This window comes from Mesoplodon bidens, assembly GCF_964165515.1.
Source record: "Mesoplodon bidens genome assembly, chromosome: 5".
In the NCBI taxonomy this organism is placed as follows: Eukaryota; Metazoa; Chordata; class Mammalia; order Artiodactyla; family Ziphiidae; genus Mesoplodon; species Mesoplodon bidens.
The window spans coordinates 142,848,982-142,868,045 of NC_138161.1; the positions used below are offsets into that span (position 1 = coordinate 142,848,982).

The 19,064-nt window shown below is 36.8% G+C and overlaps 1 protein-coding gene across 2 annotated transcripts in view; it reads left to right on the forward strand.

Annotated features, from left to right (window-relative positions):
- STAG1 (STAG1 cohesin complex component) overlaps positions 1–19,064 on the forward strand; it is a 449,323-nt gene that overhangs the window by 289,141 nt on the left and 141,118 nt on the right. For both annotated transcript variants that reach the window (XM_081234436.1, XM_081234437.1), the window contains 2 exons: positions 5,457–5,608; positions 7,890–7,963. In XM_081234436.1, coding sequence (XP_081090562.1) covers positions 5,457–5,608; positions 7,890–7,963 — 226 coding nt within the window. The remainder of the gene's footprint in view (positions 1–5,456; positions 5,609–7,889; positions 7,964–19,064) is intronic.

Below are 19,064 nucleotides of genomic sequence, written 5' to 3' on the forward strand. Positions count from 1 at the left end.
TTGCAAACGAATCAACAGACAAAGGATTAATCTCCAAAATATATAAACAGCTCATGCAGCTCAGTATTAAAAAACAGACAACCTAGGACTTCCTGGGTGGCGCAGTGTTTAAGAATCCACCCGCCAATGCATTGAACACAGGTTCAAGCCCTGGTCTGGGAAGATCCCACATGCCTTTGAGCAACTAAGCCCATGTGCCACAATTACCGAGCCTGCGAGTCACAACTACTGAGCCCACATGCCACAACTACTGAAGCCTGCACGCCTAGAGCCCGTGCTCTGCAACAAGAGAAGCCACTGCAATAAGATGCCCATGCGCCACAACTAGAGAAAGCCCCCGTGCAACAAGGAAGATCCAACACTGCCAAAAAAAACAACCCAATCAAAAATGGGCTGAAGACCTAAATAGCCATCTCTCCAAAGAAGACATACACATGGCCAAGAGGCACATGAAAAGCTGCTCAACATCACTAATTATTAGAGAAAGGCACATCAAAACTACAATGAGGTATCACCTCACACCAGTTAGAATGGGCATCGTCAGAAAATCTGTAAACAACAAATGCTGGAGACGGTGTGGAGAAAAGGGAACCCTCTTGTACTGTTGGTGGGAATGTAAATTGATACAGCCACTATGGAGAACAGTATGGAGGTTCCTTAAAAAACTAAGAATAGAACTACCATATGACCTAGCAATCCCACTACTGGGCATATACCCAGAGAAAAACATAATTCAAAAAGACACATGCACCCCAGTGTTCACTGCAGCACTATTTACAATAGCCAGGTCATGGAAGCAACCCAAATGCCCACTGACAGACGAAAGGATAAAGAAGTTGTGGTACATATACACAATGGAATATTACTCAGCCATAAAAATGAACGAAATTGGGTCATTTGTAGAGATGTGGATGGATCTAGAGACTGCCATACAGAGTGAAGTAAGTCAGAAAGAGCAAAACAAATATCATATATTAACGCATGTATGTGGAATCTAGAAAAATGGTACAGATGAACCGGTTTGCAAGGCAGAAATAGAGAGACAGATGTAGAGAACAAACAGATGGACACCGGGTCGGGGGGGAAGTGGGGGGGGCAGTGGGATGAATTGGGAGATTGTGATTGACATATATACACTAATATGTATAAAATAGATAACTAATAAGAACCTGCTGTGTAAAAAATAAAATTAATTTTAAAAATGATGGTGAGAGAGTAATGCTGTCATACGATTTAAAATTCCAGACTTAAAAATGTTACATGGTGAAATGTCAGTGTTTTACCCGTGGCTCTCAGCCATCAAATTCCCTTCTCTGAATGCAACCAGAGTTGCCTGTTTCTTATATGTCTTTCCAAAGATTTTATGAATATGGTAGCACATACATATTCAGTGAGAGGCAGTATGGTGTAGTGGTTAAGAACTTAGACTATGGAGTATGACGGCTGTAATCAAATTCTATCTCTGCCAGTTCTTGGCTGTGTAATTGCCAAGTCTCTTAGCCAATCTGTACCTCAGTTTTGTATTACGTATAAAAGAAATAATTATAATACTTACCTTGATAGAGTTGTGAGGTATAAGTGAATAAGTGTGTGTAAAGAGCTTAGAAGAGTGACTGGCCCATAATAATAAATAATGCATTCTTTCTTCATGCGTAAATGATATAATATACACAGTGACAGGCATCTTGCCTTTTTTTTCCACCAAGAGGTTTATTGGCAGACTTTTCTTTACAGCCTATAAATCATGCCTCAGTTTTTTCTAGTGGCTGAATAGTCGTTCATTGAATCGATGTGCCATCCAGTTTACTGGCTCTAAACGCCACTATTTTTAGGATGATGTGTATCTGTTAACCATCTCCACTTAGATACCTACTATGCACAAGACGTGCTAATTCCCCTTGCCTTTCCTACCTCTCTTGCTCCCTATATTATCATCTTCTTTCAGCTCTACCGTGAGAGTATATTCCAGATCTAACTTTCCCTCCACCTTCTGCTACCACTTCAGTCCAAGCTAGCATTGCTTTACTGAGGTGCTCAAGGCCAAGCACTCGAGAGTCATCATTGGAAGCTTTTGGCAAAATATGTTCAGTTCTCTTTCAGTGTTCTATTTGGTCTCCCTTCTTCCACGTTTATTCTTCTATAGTCTCTTCACATAGCATTTAGAAGTATAAATCAGACTATTTCTCACCCACACCAAAATTTCCAGTGGATCTTATCTCATTTAGATTTAATTCTTGAGTCCTAACTAGATCCTAGTTAAAACTCTTACAACCTGGCTTTTGATTTCCTCCTCAACCTTGTCTCCTGCTTCTGCCTATTTCTGTGCTTCAGCCACACTAAGTACCTTGCTCTTTTATGAGTCCTCTCTCATAACAATTTACCTCATAACCTTTGCACTTTTTATTCCCTCTCCTTGGGACCCTTTCTGTCATATAATCATGCTCATTGCCTCACGCATGCTTAAATATGAGCTCTTCAGAGAGGCCCAGCCACCCCGTTTGCTCTCTGTCCTTTTTACCATACTTTACTTTTTTTAACCATATATTTTTTTCTTTAACTGATATACGTTTTCATTTGTATATTATCTATTGATATATTATTTTCTCCTCACTAGAAGATAAAAATCATGGAAGCAGATACTCGGTCTCATTCACTTTTGTGCTTCTAGTACACAAAACAATGCTCAGTACTTACGGATTGGTGAATGGGGAAGCACTAAATTAAATAAGTGGTTTTTGAACTCTGTGGTGAAAGAATAGTTTTTCAATTATGACCTTAGTGTCATTTTTTTACTAGATTCAGTAGACATAAGATTATTCTGTCAGATTGTGATAAAAATTTCTAAAAACTTACTTCCAAATTTATACTTTTAATGAACTGTTAACAGGCCATTTGTGCTCAACACATATTGGCAGAACACATTCTTAGTAGCACAGCAGTAGAACAAGTTTGCCATTCTGTAGCCAACAGTTAAAATGTGAAGGCTAAATTAAGTATTCTCCTTGGTAGACAAAGAGAAGGCACTTCAAAGCCCACATCCCGGGGCTTCCCTGGTGGCGCAGTGGTTGAAAGTCCGCCTGCCGATGCAGGGGATGCGGGTTCGTGCCCCGGTCCGGGAAGATCCCACATGCCGCGGAGAGGCTGGGCCCGTGAGCCATGGCCACTGGGCCTGCGCGTCCGGAGCCTGTGCCCCGCGACAGGAGGGACCACAACGGTGAGAGGCCCGCGTACCGCAAAAAAAAGAAAAAAAAAAAAAAGCCCACGTCCCAGAAACCAGGCTGAATTACTGGATTTATAAAATTTATAAAATTCTGTTAGTAATACCAGTAAAACTTAATTAGTGCTCACTCTGTGCAGGAATGAGTCTTTTTTCAGTGGACTCAGTAATCCCTTTCACAATCCCCATGTTGTATCTATATAGTTAAGTTAGAAGTCTTTCCTCAATAGCTGTTTATTTGCTTATATGTTAGTATTTAAAGTGAAAATTTCAGTGAAGTTTAAATTTTACAGGTCCATAAACATCTCAGTAAATACTGCTCTATCGTATCTAATATGTTTCTGAAAATGTATTGATCATTTTACATTTTTTTTTGTTTTAGTATGTTGATATATTTTGTTGTTTATATATACCTAGGATGGGAGGAGGGTCATTACACAATGAGAGTTGGAGTTTGGGATCTGAGTTCCCAAGGAGATATATAGCTGAAGACGATTAAGTTCAAGAAAATTTGTATTTCAGCTTCCGCTGGTGAATTCCAGCCAGGGTTGGTGTTAATTTTTAATGCTTTCCAACTCCTTGATCTTCAAGTCATTTTATTTTAGAGATCTAGAAGTATAAACTGAATTAAGGTCCATTTGGATATGACTTTGTATGCTTAGGACAAGCTCTGTTAAACTGTTTTCTGTTATCCCTGACTTGGGCAATTTGAATGTACCAGATCCCTTCTGCCTTTGAGCTATTCTTTTTTATACAGATTAATTTTAAGAGTACTTTTAACCTTCAGAGGTATTCTACTGACAATGTGTAAAATGTTGTAAAATCACTAGCCTACATTTCAAAACACAAGAAGATTTCTCAATTTATTATATTTAGATGCTGTATCTCAGGAAAAGGGAAACATTTTCATTTAAATGCATTTCTAACTACTCACTAACTTAAATACATTTTATTTTTAGGATTTTTGTCTTGTATTTTGGTTTGAGGGCAGTAGCAATCGCTAGTAACATGGATTTGACCAAAATGTAGATAGAGTTTCCGAATAACGAAGTGTGTGTGTGTGTGTGTATAGGTAGATAGATAGATATAGTTACACTATTATGTATACATGTTTATATATGTAATTAAAGGGAAATTTTAGAAGTTTTAAAAGAAATGCATGCTCATCTTTAGTTATGTATATGTTTGCAGATGTTTAGATTGGTTCTTCCAAAACACTCATTAATAACTGAACATTGGTATTTGCAGATAAATAAACTAAGTGAAAAAAAATGGAGATCATTTTACCATCACAAACTCTTTTATTCCTTTACCAGAATTCCCTACACTGTTATCATCTCAATGATGAAAGTTCATATGAATAGACAAAAGGTTAAGGTCTGTGTCATACCTGTTGCTCAGAGGACTTGAAAGAGAAGTTTGATAATATTTAATTAGATTTACAAATACAAGTGAGTGTTTAAAAATATATCAACACTGTGACTGGGGAAACAGGTCAGAAATTCACAGAATATATTTTTAATGAATTTAATGACTTTGGTAGGTTCAGTCTATTTTTCAGGGATCAGAGTTATGCCATTCACTGAGGTGAGGAACACAGAGAAAGGACCATCTTTGGGAGTAAAAGTCATGAATTGATTGTAAGCAAATGAGACACCTTTGACGCATCTAAGTAAAGGTATTAAGGAAGCAATTGTATACACAGAATTGGTGGCCAGAAGAAAGGTCTAAACGGTTTGGTTAGTATGCTCTTACTTAGGTTGTGTGTGTTTGAAGGTGAGGGAAAGGGGTTGTTGAAAAGACTACATAAATCCTTGCTGCTGATAATTAGGATGGGTCCGTTTTGGGTTTTTTGGAGTTCTTTTGGCCAAACTGAGCAGCTTGTGGGATCTTCGTTCCCCGACCTGGGGTTGAACCCAGGGCCACGGAAGTGAAAGCACCAAGTCCTAATCACTGGACCACCAGGGAGCTCCCAGGATGAGTCTGGTTTTACGTGGGAACGTTAATGAGCCAAGCTTATAGGGAGGGACACTGAGGCAGAGAAAATTGTCACAGACTAAAATGGTGAGTTTATGTCTGTAAAATAATTTTTCATCTTTCTTATTTAAATTATGCCTAGATTGTAAAACATAGAAGTTGACTGGTTTCCTTCCATCATCCATTTCTGTTATAAATTTGTAATCTTACGGATGAAATTCTGATTCACAGGTGAATACTATAATCTTACTTTATTTCACAGCCATGAAGCTCATGACTGCTCTGGTGAATGTTGCCTTAAACCTCAGTATTCATCAGGATAATACGCAGAGACAGTATGAAGCTGAAAGAAATAAAATGATTGGGAAGAGAGCCAACGAAAGGTTGGAGTTACTACTTCAAAAACGCAAAGAGGTAAGGTTCACAGTAACTGTGATTCTTATATTCTGTAAATGTGTAGTAAATATATCATATGTGTTTTTATTCTCTCTAAAAAGGTTTGTGTGTATTTTTAAAAGTTGTTTTTTTTTTAAGTTTGATTATTTGATCTCAAAGTTTTCAAATGAAACTGGAATTTGCTTCCAGCCACTGATTGATTATCTGAGTGCTGTCTGAGGGCAGAAGAGAAACAGAACAACCATACTTTAGAAAGAAGGTGGTCTGGGAATTAGATAACTCAAAAAGATTATCAAGCTATGGGCCCAGGAAGCACAGTAAATACTAACATCAGAACTAGGGGCCAGCAAAGATGCATTGCAGGAGAAAGCCAAAGACTAGATATTAGTAGATGTATGAGACATTTCTGTGAATAATAAGATTGGTTCCAATTGTACAGTGAAATTTTCATATAAATGTGTTGAAAGAGATTTTAAACTGGATTTTTAGTAGGCAACATTTTTATTCATCCAATCAGAAATAAAATTTTAGATGTACAGTGTTAGTCTGTATTTTAACTTGAAAAAAAGAATACTATCTCAGTGCTATAAATATATTGCTGTCAACAAATAATGGGTTATAACAGGCAGCAGGAAGCAACAAACTTATGATTAAATTATGGTCTGTGCTGTATTGGAGTGCTAGGACTGCTGTAGCATATACCACAAACTGATTTTTCTTTTTTTTATTATTATTATTTTTTAATTTTATTTATTTTTGGCTGCGTTGGGTCTTCATTGCTGCACACGGGCTTTATCTAGTTGTGGAGAGCGGGGGCTTCTCATTGCAGTGGCTTTTCTTGTTGCGGAGCATGTGCTCTAGGTGCACCGGCTTTAGTAGTTGTGGCACATGGGCTTAGTTGCTCCACAGCATGTGGGATCTTCCCAGACCAGGGCTCGAGTCCGTGTCCCCTGCATTGGCAGGCGGATTCTTAACCACTGCGCCCCCAGGGAAGTCCCTGGTTTTTCTTTAGAACAGAAATTTATTGTCTCACAGTTGTATAAGCTAGAACTGGCAGATAACTCTAATCTTCACATGGCCTTCTCACTGTGTGTGTGTCTCTAAATTTCTCCGTTATAAAAAGGAGACAGTCATATTTGATTTGGGGCCCATCCTACTCCAGTATGAACTCATCTTAACTAATTACATCTGCTACAACCCTATTTCCAAATAAGGTTTGAGGTTCTGGGAGTTAAGACTTCAGCATATGAAGTTTTGAGGGACACAGTACAACTCATAGCACATTCTATACTAGAAATAATTGTAAGTAAGTTTTGGAACTGTACTTTAGTAAGAACTGCTAACCAAACTATCTCTTATAAATTATTTAATTTTTTATATAATAAATGCAGCAAAAGTAGAACTTACAGTAAGTTTCAGTATTTGAATGATTTACTATAAAGGTATTCCCAAAGTTATTTCAGTAAAACCCCAAACAAAACGTATAGCAAAAGAGAAAGTCTGAAGGAATTTTATTGTCACATTTGTATATGCAGTAAAAGCAAATGTTTCACTGCAGAACAAATTAAAATAAAAACCATCATCTTGAATGTGATTTTGTATCAGTGCTTTTGTTCCTTTTGAGTAGTAAACTCAAAATTTGAATGTGATTTTGTATCAGTGCTTTTGTTCCTTTTGAGTAGTAAACTCAAACTTTAACTCTGATGTGTAGTATTGCCTGAAATTTATTTATATCTTTTCTATAGTATTTTATTTTGTTGCTGCATTTCACCACTAATGGCTAGTGTCCTTGATATCTTCTGCTGTTCCTCCTATATTGGGAATTTGACCAATGCTCAGTTTGGTGCTAATCAGATGCAGAGTAATATTTGGATACTTTAGGTGGAATAGGAACTTTCTTACACAGTGGCAAATATGATAATCGAGGATGATCTGATACCAAGAAATGTAAAACCAAGCAGGGGACCTGGTTTGGACAGGAGAGGTAAAGAAATTGAGGCCTATTCCCAAAGCAGATGATATTTTGTGGTAGTAATCTGGTCACACTTAGCCACACCACTCCTTTTTAGTCATTATGTAATACATGTTGAGAGAGACAGAAAGCGGTTTTAAGCCAATGTAGAAAAGCTATAGAAATAATGAAAGAATACTGGTAATTTCGGACATCTGTTGCACAATACATGAGAAGAAAGATTGAAAATTACCCAGAATGAGAATAATCAGGAATTAAAAACAATTGGAACTCTTTATTGCAAATAAAATTATCAATATTTTAATTTATATTTATTTTTCATTTCAGCTACAAGAAAATCAGGATGAAATCGAAAATATGATGAACTCTATTTTTAAGGGTATATTTGTTCATAGATACCGGTAAGGGATTTTAAAAATCATTTAAAACATCTTTAACTTAAATAATTTATTGCTTCTTTGTAGTCCTAGGCAATAAAAATATAAACTTTCTAATTATTTGTTTTGTTAGCTGGAAAACAGCTTTGGGTATAAAAGCTAAATAAATGTACTATTAACTGTGGTCAAAATTGTACCACCACCATCATTGCCACACTCTTCCAGATTCAGAACATGTACTGTTAGAGACATCCTATGTACTTGGATTTGTACTGATGTAATATTAATAAGATATCATTAAGTTAATGTGGCCTTAATAAGATTTGATTGTCTTCATATTTGAAAAAATTAAATTCCCTACTTCCTGCCCTTTTGTACTCATCTTGTTATATGATCAAATTAACCAACAGTGTTTTAAAAATGTGTTGGTGAAGATGGGAGAAATGAGTACGGTAGAGGGCACCTCTGCAGATAATGCAGCATCTTTATAACATCACTCGTCTTTACCTTCAACTATACACAAGAAAATAGGATCAAAGTATTTCTGAAGTATTTTTGTCATGCTCCATTGCAAGTTGTCTTTCTGTGAAACGTGTGACCTATTAAAATACTACATAAGCGTATTTCATGGAGAATTAATGAGTCATATACATACGCTTGTTGCCTTCTATTAATTTGATTTAATATGTTTAGGCAGATAGACACAGATAATAGATGCACTGTTTTTAGACACATTTAAGACTTTAATTGGTCAGTTAGTTTTAAAAGTTAATTAAAACAGGGAAATTATTTTTTTAAAAAGAAAAATTGGTAACTTCGATAATTTACCTTAAAACATTTTATTTTAACTGAAAATGTAAAACTCTTTTGAAATAGAACCAAGGCTTTTACTTTGAGTATGAATCCTCTGAATGGAGTATCACATCCTCTTTCTTACATAAACCATGCATGTAATGAATTATCGACAAATTTATTTTCAAAAAAGCAAAAATTTCTGTATACCTGCCTTGCAGTCTTTTTTTTAAATTACAGCTTTACAGACATATAATTACCATAAAATAAACAGCACATTTAAGTGCATGATTTGATGACTTTTCATACACACACACACAACACACACACCCCTACCTATAAAACTACCACAGGCAAGATAATGAATATATCCAATATCCTCAGAAGTTTTCTCCTACCACTTTGTAATTCCTCCTTTGCTGCCACTCTCCCCTTTGCCCATCCTTAAGCAATCAATGATCTCCTTCCTAACTGATTTGTTTACATTTTCTAGAATTTTATAGAAATGGAATTTACACTTTGTACTCCTGATTTTTGTTTGTGTCTTGGTCTGGCTTCTTTCACTAATAAAATGAAGGGCTTTCATCCTTAAGACTTAATTGTAAGTTTTTTGTAGATTAACTTTATCTGGTTGAGGAAGTTTCCTATCCCTAGTTTTCTGAGACTTTGTTAGGAATGGATATTGAATTTTGTCAAATACTTCTCTCCATCTTTTGAGATCATTATGTAGTTTTTCTTTTTTAAGAGTGTTAATGTGGTGAATTAAATTGGTTGATTTATTAAACATTAACTCAACCTGAACTTCTTGGAATAAAACCCATACACATAATCATGATATATTATTTTTCTTCATTTAAATCTTTTTATTGCTATAAAGTCATTTTTTTTGAAATGTAGATGATTTACAATGTCCTGTTAGTTTCGAATATAGAGCAAAGTGATTCAGATATATATATAGATAGATCTAGATAGATAGATACAGATATATGTATAGATATATAGATATATACAGTAAGTCCCCTACATACAAATGAGTTCCGTTCCGAGAGTGTGTTCGTAAGTCCAACTTGTTAAGTCCAACAGAGTTAGCCTAGGTACCCAGCTAACACAATTGGTTATGCAGTACAGTACTGTACTGCAATAGGTATATAATACTTTTCACGCAAATAATTCATAAAAATCAAACACACGCAAACAATAAAACATTTTTCATCTTGCAGTACAGTACCTTGAAAAGTACAGTAGTACAGTACAACAGCTGGCATACAGAGGCTGGCATCAAGTGAACAGGGAAGAAGAGTTTCTGACTGGAGGAGGGAGAGGAGGTGGAAGATGGTAGAGCTGAAGGATCGTCAGCCACAGGAGATGGAGGGCAAGCTGCAGTTTCACTCACGCCCGACACTGATGGCACAGGTTCTGGTTCCTTGCTGGATTCAGTTCCGTCTACCCTCTAGAAAAAATGATCCAGTGATGTCTGGGTAGTAGCTCTTTTTTTCTCGTCATAAATGACACAGTAGCACTGGATTGCATCCTGAATGGCTGCTATAACCTTTGTGTACTGTTCCACATTCGGGTTCTGTGCCTCAAAAACTAACAGTGCCTCCTCAACTAAAGAAAATCCCCTTGCCATTTCCTGCATCGTAAATCTCTTCAGTTCTTCAGTTACTTGTTCTTCCTCTTGTCTCTCTCTTTGTCTTTGCTCTGGACCTCCAATTCCTTTTTTTTTTTTTTTTTTTTTTGTGGTATGCGGGCCTCTAACTGTTGTGGCCTCTCCCATTGTGGAGCACAGGCTCCGGACGTGCAGGCCTAGCGGCCATGGCTCACGGGCCTAGCCGCTCTGTGGCATGTGGGATCTTCCCGGACCGGGGTACAAACCCGTGTCCCCTGCATCGGCAGGCAGACTGTCAACCACTGTGCCACCAGGGAAGCCCTGGACCTCCAATTCTTGGTGCCTCTTAGCAGTACCAGCTATATCACTGCTGCTTTTACACTTGCTTCTGGACATCCTGGGCTTGAAGTAAAGATATTCTACTACTATATACATTACTGTACAGTAAAGTACACAAAAGCACAACCACTTGAAGAGGATGCACACACATCACAGTGTACACCAGACGTGAACTAACTTACATGATTAGACATGCGAACACACGTTCACGTCTTTGAAAGTTGTCAACTTAAAGGTCCGTATGTAGGGGACTTACTGTATATGAATGTATATCAATTTTTTTCAGATTCTTTACCCTTGTAGGTTATTACAAAATATTGAGTATACTTCCCTGTGCTATACATTAGGTCCTTCTTGGTTATCTATTACATTTTATACACAGTAATGTGTATATGTTAATCCCATCCTCCTAATTTATCTTCTCCCTGCCCATCCCTTTTGGTAACCAAAACTTTGTTTTCTGTGTCGGTCACTCTATTTCTGTTTTGTAAGTAAGTTCATTTATATCTTTCTTTTTTTATTGATTCTTCCAATATTGTTAAAATGACTCTACTACACAAGACAATCTACAGATTCAGGGCAATCCCTGTCAAATTACCAATGGCATTTCTCACAGAACTGGAACAAAAAAAAGTTTAATTTGTATGGAAACACAAAAGACCCCAAATAGGCAAAGCAATCCTGAGAAAGAAAAACGGACCTGGAGGAATAAGGCTCCCTGATTTCAAACTATACTACAAAGCTACAGTTGTCAAAACAGTATGGTATTGCACAAAAACAGAAATAAAGATCAGTGGAACAGGATCGAAAGCCCAGAAATAAACACATGCACCTATAGTCAATTAATCTACAACAAAGGATGCAAGAATATACAATGAAGAAAAGACAGTCTCTTCAAGAAGTGGTGCCGGGGGCTTCCCTGGTGGCGCAGTGGTTAAGACTCCATGCTCCCAATGCAGGGGGCCCAGGTTTGATCCCTGGTCAGGGAGCTAGATCCCACATGCATGCCGAAACTAAGAGTTTGCATGCCACAACTAAGGAGCCCGCGAACTGTGACTAAGACCTGGTGCAACCAAATGAATAAAACAATAAATTTATATAAAAAAGTGAATCATTAAAAAAAATGAAGTGGTGCTGGATAAACTGGACAGCTACATGTAAAAGAATGAAATTAGACCGTTCTCTAACACCATATACAAAGCTAAACTCAAATGGATAAAAGACCTAAATGTAAGACCAGTTACTATAAAGCTCCAGGAGGAAAAACATAGGCGGAACACTCTTTGACATAATTCGCAGCAAGATTATTTTAGATCTGTCTCCTAGAATCATGGAAATAAAAACAAATACTTTTTAAATGGGACCTAATTAAACTTAAAAGCTTTTGCACAGCAAAGGAAATAATAAACAAAATGAAAAGATAACTTACGGAATGGGAGAATATATTTACAAACAGTGCACCACCAAGGGATTAATTTCCAAAATATTCAAACAGGTCATACAGCTCAATAAAAAAAGCAAACAAAAAAAAAACAATCAAAAAACTGGGCAGAAGACCTACCTAGACGTTTTTCCAAAGAAGACATACCGATGGCAACAGGCACAAGAAAAGATGCTCAACATCATAATTACTAGAGAAATGCAAATCAAAACTACAATGAGGTATCACCACACTCCAGTCAGAATGGCCATCATCAAAATGTCTGCAAATAATAAATGCTGGAGAGGGTGTGGAGAAAAAGGAACCCTCCTACACTGTTGGTGAGAATGTAAATTGGTTCCGCCACTATGGAGAACACCATGGAGGTTCCTTAAAAAACTAAACATAAAGTTACCATATGATCCTGGAATCCCACTCCTGGGCGTATATTCAGAGGAAACTATAATTTAAAGAGATACATACACCCCAGTATTCATAGCAGCACTATTTACAATAGCCAAGACATGGAAGCAGACTAAATGTCCATTGACAGATAAATGGAAGATACAAATGAAGTTAATTATAAAACAAATAGACCCACAGACATAGAAAACAAACTTATGGTTGCCAAAGGGGGACAGAGGGAGAGAGGAATTAGGAGGTTGGGATTAACATATAAACACTACTATATATAAAATAGATAACCAGTGAGGACCTATTGCATAGCCCAGGGACCTATACTCAATATTTTGTAATAACTTACAAGGGTAAAGAATCTGAAAAAAAATGCATATATGTGTATGTGTGTGTATGTGTGTGTGTGTGTGTGTGTGTATAGCTGAATTATTGTGCTGTACACCTGAAACTAACACAACATTGTAAATAAACTATACTTCAATTTCTAAAAGATAAATTTAAAAATTTTTTTAATTAAAAAAAATATTCTTCCAATCCAAGAACACGGTATATCTTTCCATCTGTGTTGTCTTCCATTTCTTTTTGCCAGTGTCTTATAGTTTTCAGAGTACAGGTCTTTTGCCTCCTTTTGTAGGTTTATTCCTAGGTATTTTATTCTTTTTGATGCGATAATAAACGGGATTGCTTCTTCAATTTCTCTTTCTGATGTTTTGTTGTTAGTGTATAGAAGTGCAACAGATTTCTGTATGTTTTGTATCCAGGAACTTTCAAATTCATCGATGAGGACTAATGGTTTTCTGGTAACATCTTTACGATTTTCTATGTATAGCATCATGTCATGTGCAAACAGTTACAGTTTTACATCTTCTTTTCCAATTTGGATTACTTTTATTTCCTTTTCTTCTCTGATTACCTTGGCTAGGACTTCTAAAGCTATGTTGAATAAAAGTGGCGAGAGTGGCATTCTTGTCTTCTTTTTGAACTTTGAGGAAATGCTTTCAGTTTTTCACCATTGAGTATGATGTTAGCTGTCTGTTTGTCATATATGGCCTTTATTATGTAAAGGTGTGTTGCCTCTGTGCCCACCTTCTAAAGAGTTTTTATCATAAATGTTGAATTTTATCAAAAGCTTTTCTGCATCTATTGAGATTATCATATAGTTTTTATTCTTCAGTTTGTTAATATGGTGTCTCACATTGATTGATTTGAGAATATTGAAAAATCCTTGCATCTCTGGGATAAATCCCACTTGATCATGGTGTATGATCTTTTTAATGTATTGTTGGATTCAGATTGCTAGTATTTTGTTGAGGATTTTTGCATCTATGTTCATCAGTGATATTGGCCTGTAATTTTCTTTTTGTGTGATATTTTTGTCTGTTTTTGGTATCAGGGTGATGTATGATGGAGCCTCATAGAATGAGCTTGGAAGTGTTCCTTCTCTGCATTTTTTTGAAATAGTTTCAGAAGGATAGGTGTTAACTCCTCTCTAAATATTTGATAGAATTCGCCTGTGAAGCTTTCTGGCCTGGACTTTTGTTTGATGGGAGTTTTTTAATCACAGATTCATTTCAGTGTTTGTAATTGGTCTGTTCCTATTTTCTATTCCTGGTTCAGGCTTGGGAGATTGTACCTTTCTAAGAATTTGTCCCTTTCTTCTAGGTTATCCATTTTTCTGGCATAGAGTTTCTTGTAGTAGTCTCTTACGGTTCTGTGTATTTTTTTCGTGTCAGTTGTCACTTCTTTTTAATTTCTAATTTTGTTGATTTGGGCCCTCTCTTTTTTTTCTTGATGAGTCTGGCTAAAGGTTTATCAATTCTGTTTATATTTTAAGAGAACCAGCTTTTAGTTTCATTGATCTTGTCTGTTGTCTTCTTCATTTCTATTTCATTTATTTCTACTCTAATCTTTATCATTTCTTTCCTTCTACTAACTTTGGGTTTTGTTTTTTTTCTTCCTCTAGTCGCTTTAGGTGTAAATTTAGGTTGTCTATTTGAGATTACTCTTGTTTCCTGAGGTAAGTTTGTATTGCTATAAACTTCCCTCTTGGAACTGCTTTTCCTGTGTCCCATAAGTTTTGGATCATTGTGTTTTCGTTTTCATTTGTCTCTGGGTAATTTTTGATTTCCTGTTTGATGTCTTCAGTGAACCATTGGTTGTTCTGTAGGATATTGTTCAGCCTCCACATGTTTGTGTTTTTTACACTTTTTTTCTTGAAGTTGGTTTCTAGCCTCATAGTGTTGTGGTCAGAAATGATGCTTGATCTGATTTCAGTTTTCTTAAATTTACCAAAGCTTGCTTTGTGACCCAGCATGTGATCTGTCCTGGAGTATGTTCCATGTACACTTGAAAAGAACGTGTATTCTGCTGCTTTCAGATGGAATGTTCTCTGAATATCATTTAAGTTCATCTGAGGTGTCATGTAAGGCCTGTGTTTCTTGATTGATTTTCTATCTGGATGATCTGTCGTTTGGTGTAAGTCGGGTGTTGAATATTATTTAACAAATAAATATAACAAATATTATTTTGTTACAGTCAGTTTCTCCTTTTGCATCTGTTATCATTTGCCTTATATATTTAGGTGCTCCAGTGTTGGGTGCATATATATTTACAATTGTTATATCTTCTTCTTGGATTGATCCTTTGATCATCATGTAGTGTCCCTCTTCATATCTTGTTACAGTCTTTATTTTAAAGTCTATTTTGTCTGATATGAGTATTGGTACTCCACGTTTCTTCTGATTTCCATTTGTGTGGAATGACTTTTTCCATCCCCTTACTTTCAGTCTGTACGTGTCTAGATCTGAAGTCAGTCTCTTTGAAGGCAGCATACATATGGGTCCTGTTTTTTGCATCCATTCAGCCAGTCTGTGTCTTTTGGTTAGAGCATTTAATCCATTTACATTTAAGGTAATTATCAATGTGTATGTTCTTATTGCCATTTTGTTAATTGTTTTGAATTTGTTTTTGTAGGTCTTTTCTTTCTCCTTTCTTTTTTTGTTCTCTTCCCTTGTGACTTGATGACTGTCTTTAGTGTTATGTTTGGATTCCTTTTTCTTTTTTGTGTGTATATCTATTACATGTTTTGGTTCGTGGTTACCATGAGGTTTTTATATAGCAGTCTGTATATATGTTTTTGTTTTAAGTTGTTGATATCTTAATTTCAAATGCATTTTAGATACCCTGCATTTGTACTCCCCTCCCCGTCACAATAGCTGTTTTTGATCTTATATTTTATATCTCATTTTTTTATGTATCCCTTAACTGTTGTTTTTTTTTGGATACAAACGATTTTATTACTTTTGTCTGTTAACCTCCCTACCAGCTTTGTATATGGATGATTTCCTACTTCTATTATATGCTTCCCTTTACCAGTGAGCTTTTCAATTTTGTCCTTTTCTTGTTTCTAGTTGTGGCCTTTTTTTTCAGCGTAGTTCCTTTAGCATTTGTTGTAAAGCTAGTTTGGTGGTGCTAACTTCTTTTAGCATTTGCATGTCTGTAAAGCTTTTGATTTGTCCATCAGGTTTGAACAAGAGCCTTGCTGGTAGAGTATTCTTGGTTATAGGTTTTTCTCTTTTATGACTTCAAGTAATATTGTGTCCCTCCCTTCTGGCCTGCATAGTTTCTGCTGGAAAATCAGCTGGTAGCCTTATTGTAGTTCCCTTGTATTTAATTTGTTGCTTTTCCCTTGTTGCTTTTAATACACTCTCTTTATCTTTAACTTTTGTTCATGGAGTACAATGTGTCTAGGTGTGTTCCTCTGTGGGTTAATCCTGTATGGGACGCTCTACTTCCTGGACTTGGGTGACTGTTTTCTTTCCTGGGTTAGGGAGGTTTCCAGCTATTATCTCTTCAAATATTTTCTCAGGCTCTTTCTTTCTCTTTTCCTTCTGGGACCCTATAATGTGAATATTAGCGTGCTTGAGTTCTCTTAACCTTCCTCATTTCTTTTCATTCTTTTTTCTTTTTTCTATTCTGTGGCTGTGATTTTCACTACTCTGTCTTCCAGCTCACTGATGCATTCTTCTGCCTCATTTAGTCTGCTGTTGATTCCTTCTATTATGTTTTTCATTTCAGTTATTGTATTATTCAATTCTGTTTGGTTCTTCTTTATATTTTCTAATTCTTTGTTAAAAACTCCTAATTTCTCGCTCCATGCATCCATTCTCGTCCCAGTACCTTTCATCATCTTTACAGTCATTACTCTGAACTCTTTCTCAGGTAGATTGCATGACTCCGCGTCACTTAGTTGTTATTCTGTAGTTTTGTCTTGTTCCTTCATCTGAAACATATTACTCTGTCGCGTCATTTTGTCTGAATTGCTATATTTGTATTTTTATATGTGTGGTAAGTTGGTTACATTTCTCTTGCGATTGTTCTTGTTTCCTGAGGTAAGTTTGTATCACTACAGACTTCCCTCTTAGAACTGCTTTTCCTGTGTCCCTGAAGTTTTGGATCGTTGTGTTTTTGTTTTCATTTGTCTCTGGGTAATTTTTGATTTCCTGTTTGATGTCTTCAGTGATGTCTCGACCTTGTAGAAGTGCCCCTCTGTAGGTTACATCCTATGCTTCCCAGCAGTGCACTCCCCTCTTGTAATCCAAGGACCAGGGCCTAGCTGGTCCCAAGGTACTGTCTGGCCTGCATTTCCAAATTCAATCTGCAAGCTGCGTGACTGTAGTTTTCTTGTTTCTGGTGTCTGCCCCCTGGTGGGTGAGACTGGTCTGGAGGCTTGTGCAGGCTTCCTAGTGGGAGAGGTAGAGCTGGGTTTTGGCCCTCTGATGGCCAGGGCCTTGTCTAGAGGCCTGTCTTTAGGTGGATGTTGGCTCAGGAAGTCTTAGGAATCCTGTCTGGTGATAGTTGGGGATGTGTCCCCATCCAGTTCGGTTTTTGGCCTGAGGCATCCCAGCACTGGAGCCTATAGGCTATTGGATGGAGCCAGCTCCTGTGCTGATGCCCGAAGCCAGATGTTAGCCTCCCCAAGCATTCATGCAAATGAATACTCCCTGATATGCCTATCACCAGTGTCTATGTCCCCAGAGTGAGCCACAGCTGCCCCCCCCCCACCTCCACAGGAGACCCTCCAAGACCAGCAGGTAGGTCTGGCCCAGGCTCCTATCAAATTACTGCTTTTGCCCTTTGCCCCAGTGCACGTGAGATTTTGTATGCACCCTTTAAGAGTGAAGTCTTTATTTTCCCCAGTCTGTGGACCTCCTGTAATCAAGCCCTCCTGGTCTTCAAAGCCAAGTGCTCTGGGGGCTTCTCTCCCCAGTAATGGACCCCCAACCTAGACAGCCTGATGTAGGGCTCATAACTCTCACTCTTGTGAGAGGACCTTTACGATACAATTTTTCTCTGGTATGTGGGTTGCCCACCCGGGTATGGGATTTGATTATATTGCGAGTCTGCCCCTCCTGCTGGTCTTGTTGTGGTTCCTTCTTTATGTCTTTTGTTGTACAAAATCTTTTCTGGTACGTTACAATCTTCAGTGATGTAAGTTACATCTTACAACGATTGATGATTGTTCTGAAAATTACTGTGATTTTGGTGTGCTCTTGAGAGGAGGTGAGTTTAGCATCTTTCTACTCCTTCATCTTGGCCACTCCTCTCTCTATTATTCTTTTTTTATCTTCTTGGATATCATTTGCTGAAATTTCCCTAGGAATTTTTGTATCTGTTTAAGAGGGATATATATCTATAACTTTTATTTTACTGAGTGTCTCTGACTGCTTTCGGTACCAATGTGATGCTGGCTTTGTAGAATGAGTTGTGATGTATTCTCTCCTTTTTAATTTTCTGGAACAGTTGAATAAAACTGGTATTATTTCTTCCTCTGATAGGAGTTAAACCATTGGGTTCTAGAGTTTTCTTTGTAAGGATGTTTAAAACTACAAATTAAATTTCTTTAGTAGATATAAGACTGTTCACTTTGTCTTAAAAAAAGTGATAGATTCATCTAAGTTGTTGAAGTATATTCAAGAAATATCAGCATAAAGTTGTTCATAGTATTGGTGGTTTCATCTCACATATCAGTCTGTCTAGAGCTAATCAATTATATTTATATTTTCTTAGAAAATGAGATTTTGGTTAATTGTACTTCTATTTTTCTGTTTTCTGTTTCACTTGATTACTGTTCTTTTCCTTATTATTTTCCTTCTTCTGCTTTCTTTGGGTTTCCTTCCTCTGCCCTTTAGTTTCTCAGGGGGGAAATGGAGATCACTGATATAAGGCCTTACTTTTTTTTCCTCTATTAATTTTTACTCCTATAAATTTCTTTCTTAGCCGTGCTATAGCTGTATCCCCTAAATTTGGATATGTTGTGTTCCCATTTTCATTTAGTTCAGAATACTTTCTAATTTCCATCTGGACTTGTTTCTTTGGGTCATGGATTATTTAGAAGTTTGGTATGTATTTGCAAATATCTCAAAACTTTCTGTTATTGTCTCCTAACTTAAGTTCATTCTAGTCAGAGAACATACTTTATGTGACTAAATGCTTTTAAGTTTATTGATATTTGTTTTATGGCCCACAGTATGTTCTATCTTGATAAA